Raw genomic sequence first — 8,816 nt, 5'->3', positions numbered from 1 at the left:
TAGAATGGGAACCGAAACAACAAAACAAAAACAAAAAGGGAGGAAAAGAAAACCAAATCACAGCTGGACCCTGTCCTACACGAGGTGTTAGAAACCAGGAGCCGTGACAACACATTCATTTCCACTCGGGGTGTGCGAAGCAGATACTGCCCCTTCCGTAGCTCTCGATAAACCTAGTCACTGACAAACACTTGTGGAAAAACATATGCACCAGTCTCCTGCATAATACCAGCTGCAACTATAACAACAAGGTTATAACATAAACCTAAAATAAGATGATAACATGTAAATACTGGGTTATTTAGTCTACAGTACAGTAATCTGGATAAAAATGACAAGGGATAGCCTAATTTCCTTTCCCCAAACAACTTTTACTTTCCTACGTTGGATCGACCTTCAATGCAAATCTTAACCTCCTGAGGAATAAAAGAAGGCTTGGGAAGAGTCAAAGGTGGCTCCTCTTCTGATTTCTCTAGTTTTCGTGTTTCGGGGGCTGACCACCTCCTCTTCCTCGTTGCCGGGGGCTTGCTGGGTTCTGTTTTGGTGAGCAAAGGTGCTGCAGGCAATCCTATTTTGTCCGGAAACTTCAGTTCACCGTTCTCAGCTAACATCTGTGCGCTTCCCTGATTAATCCCGTTTTCCTGCTCCGCATACCTGTGTCTACTTCCAGCCAGACTGTCATTCTTTGAATGCTTCAGCAAGATGCTAGCTGAGTCCATGGGCTGGCCCTTTTTAATCGAGCCGTTCTTCAGGTTCTTCAGCGTGAGCGATATGCAGACGTCCCCCACCGAGAGTTTGGAGCACGGCAAATCAAAGAGCTGGCTGGTTCTCTCGGGGCAGCAGGATGACCAGCCTTGTCCAAATACAAAAAAAGGGTATTCTACCAAGACTTCCACGCTGACCTGCAGGAAGAGAGGGGACAACAGAGAGAGAGACGGGGGGAGAGAGAGGGGAGAGCGTGAGATCAGCCGTGTGCCCTCACGCACGCGTGCGCGCAGCAGGCGGCACAGGAGAGGGACAAAGTGGAAACTGCAAAAGCGCCGTTCGGTTTCCGCAAAATCCGTACACCAACCACCGGACTTCACGCCTGTCCTTGTCACACGCGTGTCAACGGTTTCTCTGAGCTCAGCATTTCTTAGCACGAGACCTCCGCGGGAATCAAGCTTTACCTTTATCCAGCCGCTCACAGAGGCCTAAGAAGCAAAACAGCTTCGGCATCTGGCAGATTCTGTTCCCCGCCACCCTCCCGTGGTACCTAGAGCCTGTCATCCACATTTAAAGGCACTTTCCAACCAGAGGACTGCTCAAGGGAAGCTCTCGGTTCTGACACACGATTTCCTAAATGACCACGGGAACGTCATCCTCGCCTCTGCCCAAACAAGCGTATACTTACCAGCGTGAAACGGCTGAAGGCATGCTCATTTCCCGGGGAAGGTCACGAGTACGTACAGAGTTGGAGCCGTAACAGCAGCGAGCACGAACCTGCCTTCCCCCGGCAGTCCTGTTACCAGTCCTGCTGCTTCTGTTCTCACACCTGCTCTCCCACTCTGTGGCTGAGTTCACCTCCCGCACTCCCTCAGGGAGAGGATCATCTCTCTTCCTCCTCCTCCTCCTGCAGTTCCCACACTGGCTCTCCTTTTCTGCACCACGTCCCCTTTGCCCACCACGTCACCCCGCTTTAACAACCCATCTGGTTATGAACCCTACCTAACCATCTTCCAGGGAGCTGCCAGAGCCAGGAGAACAGACCAGCAACGGGCGCCCACTGCTCCTTGACCTTGCAAATGCTGGGCCTTGAGGCCCCAACGTGACAGCGTGCCTAGACACCCCCTTACCTTTGCAGGTGTCAGCAGTCCAGCGCTCCGGGCGCGGTGCTGCCTCTGCAGGCTCCAACACTTGACCTGGGCTCATGCGATTCCCAACCCCGGGGCCAAGCCCCCCGTCCCAGCACAACACAACAAGGGCAGGAAATTCTGACTAATACTTTTTAAAAATTTGGTGCGTGTTCTTAACTTGCTGTGTGTAACACCAATGAGGTCTGCAACTCTAAAGAGAGTGGCTTATGCTGAAGTCAGATATCCGCTGCTCTGCTCCCAAGGTCCCCATGTCCTCTGGAGCTCTTCTCGGGCACGGGGAACAGGATCCTGCTCTCATAGTGTAGCCCCTACCAAAGGGCAGGAGAACACCTAAATACACGTGCTCATCTCATTTCTGAGCCATTCCGCAGGCACGGAGCATACCAGCTGCCTGGAGAGCCTTCCCTTTCCAGGCACGTGGACTCACTTGAAAGGAACATCACAGCAGGGTTGTGAAACCACCTCTTCCCCCTTGGGAGCGAGTAACGCTCTCACACCGAGCATGGCTTTGTATCGTTAAAAAGACATTTCAACGTTAAGGAATAGAAGCAGGTGGAGATGCACATGGCACTCCAGCGTTCAAACACCTTTGTTCCTAGTATTAAGTGTGAACCTTGGGATGAAGCTGCAAGGTCTGTCTCACAGGAGAGGCTGGGCTCCATGACAGGAGGGCACCCAGCAGCCCTGCCGCTTCCCTGCTACTGCGCCTTACCCTCAGAGGGGCCCTCCCTGCAAGGAGGGCCCGAGGTTGCTCCCCTCGCACCCCACCGGCTCCACATCCCTTCTGGGCAGGAAGGCTTGATCAGGGATGTCCCACAGCTCCGAGGCAGAGGCTCCAGAACCAGGAAACCCAAGATACCCATCGGATGTTGACTGTGCCTCCGACTGGTTAAGCCCATGCCATGTGCTAGCAGTCAACTGCAGCCTATGAGACAGTCGAGTCTGTTGGAAAAAAACTTACAAAGTCTATAAATATATGCTACATACCTCTGCAACAAGGCCAACGAGGAACACTGCCCGTGTTACCCTGCCACTCCACCTGCCCAACGCAGTAAGCCACTGTACAAGGAATTTCAAAAGGAGCAGTTTAGAGGCACAAGATACCCCCCACTACTCAACTTCGGTCACACTAAACCTCTTCCGACCGGAACCGTCTGCCAACAGCCAACGACACACATGGCAATAGTGGAAAGGGACCTGACCCTAGGCCTGGTTTATGCTCTGAACTATGGAGAAAGTGGGGCGAGGTAACCGTCAAAGTCCCATCCCTCCATGTCGTTGGATGGAAACACACCAGCGCCAGGATTTGCAAAAATACTTGCCCAGTCTCTGGGATGCTATTCCATACATACGCATCTCAGGAAGGGGTCTGACTGGGAGAAGCGGTGAGTATCCAGTATCTCCCATGGACTTAAATGGAAACTGCTGTCTACACAGAGCTGTAGGCTTCTCTCTGCACATGGATCATCTATCTGGTGGACACAGCTTTCTCCTTTACATTGCTATGTCTCTCCTCATTCTTTCTTCGTTCCTGCCTGCTGTATTTTTTTTTCTTTCTTCTTCTACTGTCCCATCCTTGTCAAAAGCTATTTGTATCCATGGGAATCATATGTGCTTGTGTGCATCATCCTCCCCAACACACAAGTTCCTCTTGATGTGAACACACTTCTACCGCACGTTACGCTTTTTTTTTTTTCTTCTAACGTGGCATCCAAAACACTTGCCTGAGCTGTCAGTCACTGAAACAGAGCCCAGAATTGGTGGTGGCAATCATGAATAGTACCAAATAATAAAGATGGTGAAATACCGGAATTTCCATGATCTGGTCATGGTGTGCATGTACCACTATCGATTTGAAATGGGTTCCCTCACGGATTATCAAGCCCTGTTTTAGCTGGCCTCTTCTGGATTCAGCTAACTTGGGATTAAAGGTAACCGTTCTCTACAAGCAATACCAGTCAAAGACCTTCTAAGTGTGAAAGTTCAGCAAAAACACCCCCGCATAATTTTTTTCTGACCACTGCATTAAAACACAAAAAAATAATTTTAAAAGCTCCCTCTCCCAATATCTTGCCATGATTACTGTAGGAGAGAATGAAATTTGGAACTCGTTTTCCAACCACTAAGACGATAAAGCAAGAAACCAAAATGTTGGTCCCTCTTCAAGCACACCGAGGCTCTACTGCAAGCTACATTTATATTTCTTTGACTAGTGAAAACACTCAAAACTCTTCAGTGCAGTCGCTGAAGATGTGCAATTTTCTATGATCCTTTATAATTTTATTTCTCAGCCAAACTCAGTAGGTAGGGCAGGCAATTCAGACTGCTCAGGAAAGCCTGGCTGGAGCTGGAACACGGATGATGGGTGCAGGAAGATCTGATGCCCACGAAATACCCTTCCCATCCCTCGGAAACACAGCAGCTTTAGTCCTGGGGCTCGCTGCTGTGTAACAAGCAGTAAAGCAAAAGTTGCCTAATAAAAGCGGTTCGTGTGAACTGTACGTTAATAAGTGTAAACATACATTTTCCAATTCAGTGTTTTTCTCCCTGATATTATTAAAATGTGATGAAACTAGGAGTGGCAGGCTGGAAACAAAGAGAAGGAAGCGGTTCTGGAAACAATGTGCAATTAAGCAGTGGAGCTCTCTGCTGAAGGCCTTGCTGCGGGTGCCGAGAGACGCCTCGGGTCCAAAACGCAACTGGGCAGATTCTTGGACTCGAAGCTCTCCCTCTCGCAGGGAGAAGTCTCTGCAGTGCCGCGCTCCCACACGACCTCCCCTACTCGGAGCCTTTGGGACCCCTCGTGTTCCCACCACCCTGAACAACACCTGCCTTCACCTGCCTGGATTCCCTTTGAGATTTAGGGGGCTGCAGGCAGAACCTCGTGCCACGGGGACTACCCGGCACAGCACGTGGTCTGGGTGGGCATCCCCACAGGGCTGCGTCTAGCCCAGCTTCAGTGCACCGTTATTCTAACAAACGCACCCAGGGTTTGAAGGTTAGGGGCCTGCTCCACTGCTCTCCACAGCCACGCGATCCCACCGTTTCTCAAGAGAAGCCACCTCTCTCCACCAGACTGCTGGCAGCCACGTTTAGCACACCAGCTCTTATCTGCCACGCTCCCAGAATTCAGTAACACGCACCCGGAGACAGACCACAGCCGCCCCATCACTCGGAGAACAAGGACTTGCTGCCCCCGTGACCAGGGGACACGGAGACGGAGATGACACGAGGGGAAGACTGGAAGAGATCTCCATCGGCAGCAGTGGATCGAGTCAACGTCTCCCTTTCGGTGTCTGTTACAGTGCCAAAGAGAATGAAAAGGAGAGGGCGGAGTAAAAGTAACTGGCTTGTGTGCGTGCAGAGTTACAAGGGGAAAAATAAACTAGATGATGGTCTAAAAAAATAGGCACTAAACTAAACTAGTTAGGGCTGCTAACTAGATGCTCTAGTGGGACTCTTCCATCTCTGTTGTCTACGATTCTGGTTTTTAAAAAAAGGAAATTAACAACTGTATGTTCATCTTTTCTTTTTAAGCTATACTTCAGGAACGATTAGGAACTGAAATGCAGGGATGACAGCAAGCGTTTCAGAGAACTTATTTTGCACCTCTTGTGTGTTTTGACCTTAACATCAACGGGGGCGAATTACTGGCTTCCACTTGTTCCTGGCAGCCAAAGAAAGGACAGGTACTAATGATGAAAGTGTTATTACAAGAATAACATGTGGAATTGCGAAGAGATGCAGACCCGTAGGTCTTCTCTTTTAGGTAACGTGAATGCAGAGGAATAACAGCTGGACTTTGGGTTCTGGCCCAGCTGACACTTGACTTCTTCCCAGTCCAGAGCAGGGATGCTGTGAAATGGAAACCCAGCATCCCTCCAGGCCTAGGGCCACTTACTTCACTGAAAAGGCATGTAGCTTTAGGTGGGTTCATTGGCCTTGAGGTGTCCCTACCTGGAAGAGGGTTGGATTTGCCAGGTGATGGGAAGACGGGGAAAGGAGGGCGCATGACCTCTTTCTGCCCAAGGGCTGTGCTGGGGGCGGCAGCTGTGGCCTTGCAGTGATACGATCCGACGGCAGCTGCACGGTGCCTCCCTATTGATGTTACGCTTGTATACGCTCAGCCAAAAATAATCTCCTACCTCTGTCCCTCAGTTGGTGAGAAAATTAGCTAATGTTTGCACAGAGTCTGAAAATACGAGTTCATGTATATTATAATGACTTCCCAGAGATCCCTGGGAGGAGTACGTAAGTGAGCCAAAGCTAATGATAACAACCCTATTTTTGTGTGGCGCTTACTCTTTACAACTTACACGCCCTTGATAATACCATTCGAAAAGCTCCCTCCTTCCAGAAGTATGTATGCAACTGAAACTTAACTGTAATAAAAGGCTTTGCGAGGCTACGCTACGCACGCAGATACATCCCCGCTGAACTCCCGAGTCCAGACATATTTAAGTGCAGCAGCACTACAGTGCCACTGCTTAAAGCAGCGCAACTAAATACAATTTCTAACGAGTAACGACTGCCGCATGCCTGCTGGTAAGGCTAAACGCTTTCATATAGCCACGTCGGGCTGAGCGGGAGGCCACGGAGACTTCAAGCACATAGAAACACTCGCTCTCTCAGTCCAGGCAAGTGAAAACCGGCAGAGCCGTCCCCGCTCCGCAGGGACACAGCTGATCTGGGAAGAGACCCAAGACCTGGAATCTGCAGGGAACCTAAATTACCCCCCTGTTTCTAGTCCTATCTCTACGTGACTCGCCCTCCATTCTGGAAGCATCCCCGGTGGGAAGCGCAACTGGGGAGTGTTTCGGCTGGGATGATGCCAGCCCGCTCGCCATAGGCATCGCCGGGAGGTGACACTTTGGTGGGTCAGACCCGGGGTTTTTCACAGCCCCAGACTCGGTGTGCTTTCTGCCAGAGGATGGCACTCCACCCCCTGCAAAGGCACTCCTCCCCGCGCCCAGGACCGCAACACATCGCCTGCCTTGCCAGAGCTCTGAAGAGGACGTGGTGACGCAAATGCTACCTGCTCGTCAGGACCTCTTCTGCTGGCGCAGAGGCCTCCGGCCTGGCTGCGGGGAGAGAAACGAGAGCAGGATGAAAATTGCAGATGGGAGATTGCTGCTTTTGAAATCCCGTTGTTCAAGGCACCAGGGCAAATTATAGTAACTGGTCCTGATCCAAGGACGGTTCCTCTAATCACGAAGCCTGAGATGCACCAAAAATACAGGTGAGCGGTGGGGAAAAAAAAAAAACACATCTTTATACTGACAGCACCAGCAGCCCAACTTCTATCAGTTGGGCAGATGCACGCACACACGTGAACAAAACCAGTCAGGGAATTTGCACATTTGACACGAGAAAGGGGACGTACCATACGCAGTCATTTACTACGTATGCCCAGCTGGGGAAGGACGGGCCACAGACTGCCACGACTGTAAGGATTTTTTTGTGTAATCTGCTCCTCAGTACCATCGCTGTTTGTTTTTCTTCTCCAAACTGTCAGTCAGAGGTGCCTGACTACGTGTGTCCACATCCAGCTCCTCTGCCCCTCTCTCTCAGTCTGCTTCTCCGGCGCTGAGAGTGCAGCATCAGGGCTGCAGATGCTGCAGTTCACAGCACTCAAACCAAACCCAAAAGATTTGCAACAAGATTATTTAAACTGATTACCCTCTAGGAAGCAAAATGCCACCCAGAATATCTGAACGCCTCCCGTCTCAGCACAGCAGAAACTACAGCGCTCAGAAAACGGACAGCAGCAGGATAACATGTTATGATCGATACGTACCCGTTCTCAACCTAAAATTACCTTTGGAAAGTTACAGGTTTTCTTCCTACATTGCGAACCAACAAGAAACAAAGGTCAGAAGCCTGCCCAGCCACCTAAATGGTTTTTCTTTCCAAATTTCCCTTGAACACGCCACTTACGTGAGCTGTGCAGCGTTTAAACCACCTGCAACCGAAGCCTCAGAAAAACTCTGCAGTGCGTTTCAGTAACTTAGGTGTGTGATGGAGCCATTCCCCGGCAGCTCCAAGTTTTCAAGCCATGGGAATTCACTGCCTTGTGCCCTACCTATCTCCCAGGGACAGGATTTGAGCTGAATCTAACCTGAGCTTGCTGGTGTGGAAGGTAAGAATCACCTATCAGAATGCACAATATACCCTCTTGTACTGCTTACGCCGCTTTATATTTTAATCAACCCCCATGAAGATCATGTAATTCTTCCTGTGAGTTCTCCAGCTATAAGAAAGACCCGTTGGATATCCAAGAGGCTACTCTTATCATCGGCATGACCCTGATGGCTCCCCCCTGGCACGGCGAGGGGATGATTTTCGGACCAGAGCTTCTCTCACAGATGGATGTGAACAATTAAGAACCAACTCTGCACGGATCCAAAGCGACTGAGAGGCACTGGGGAAAGCTGCACCCGGGGGGGGCCACAGCGTGCACCCCAGTCCAACCCCCCCACCCCACCGTGCATTGCCATTACCTGTGCTCGATGCTCCCCAACCGCAAACTGTATCACGGCAATGCCTGGGCTATGGCTGTCTTCAATCCTCTCCACAGTGCTGGAGTCTATTTTCAGGTCGTTGCTGATTTCTGCGCTCTGTATGAAGTCTTCTGTTTTCAAGTCCTCTACTTTCTTCAGCTCCCCGTTGGCCAGCTGAATGATCGACCCCTTCATGAAGTAGGGGGGCAGCGTGGGAGGTGCGGCGGCGGGGGAGGCGATGGACTGCACCACGGGCAGGTGGATCTGCGCCTGCACCATGGTGGCCTGGTAGGCGGGCTGGGTGGTGAGGGGCTCCGCGCTGAAGTTCTCGCTCTTGGGGACGGCGGTGGTGACGAACGTGTGAGGCACTGCTGCAAACTGAGGAGACGACGTGACGATCGCAGGCGCGACTCCTGACGGCTCAACGTCCGCGCTGCCTACTGGGATCAGCAGGGACTGG

The 8,816-nt window shown here is 51.1% G+C and overlaps 1 protein-coding gene across 1 annotated transcript in view; it reads right to left on the bottom strand.

Moving 5' to 3' along the window:
- Positions 1 to 361: 361 nt before the first annotated feature.
- Positions 362 to 8,816, bottom strand: part of ATXN1 (ataxin 1) — a gene marked incomplete at its 5' end in the record, with an annotated part of 9,702 nt that continues 1,247 nt past the window's right edge. The window contains 2 exon segments of the mRNA XM_009709863.1: positions 362 to 902; positions 8,357 to 8,816. The exon segment at positions 8,357 to 8,816 is cut by the window's right edge and continues 31 nt beyond it. Of these exon segments, the coding sequence (XP_009708165.1) occupies positions 372 to 902; positions 8,357 to 8,816 (991 nt within the window).

Source organism: Cariama cristata, unplaced genomic scaffold (assembly GCF_000690535.1).
Source record: "Cariama cristata isolate BGI_N322 unplaced genomic scaffold, ASM69053v1 scaffold16141, whole genome shotgun sequence".
Taxonomy (NCBI): domain Eukaryota; kingdom Metazoa; phylum Chordata; class Aves; order Cariamiformes; family Cariamidae; genus Cariama; species Cariama cristata.
This window is presented reverse-complemented; position numbering and strand designations above follow the sequence as displayed.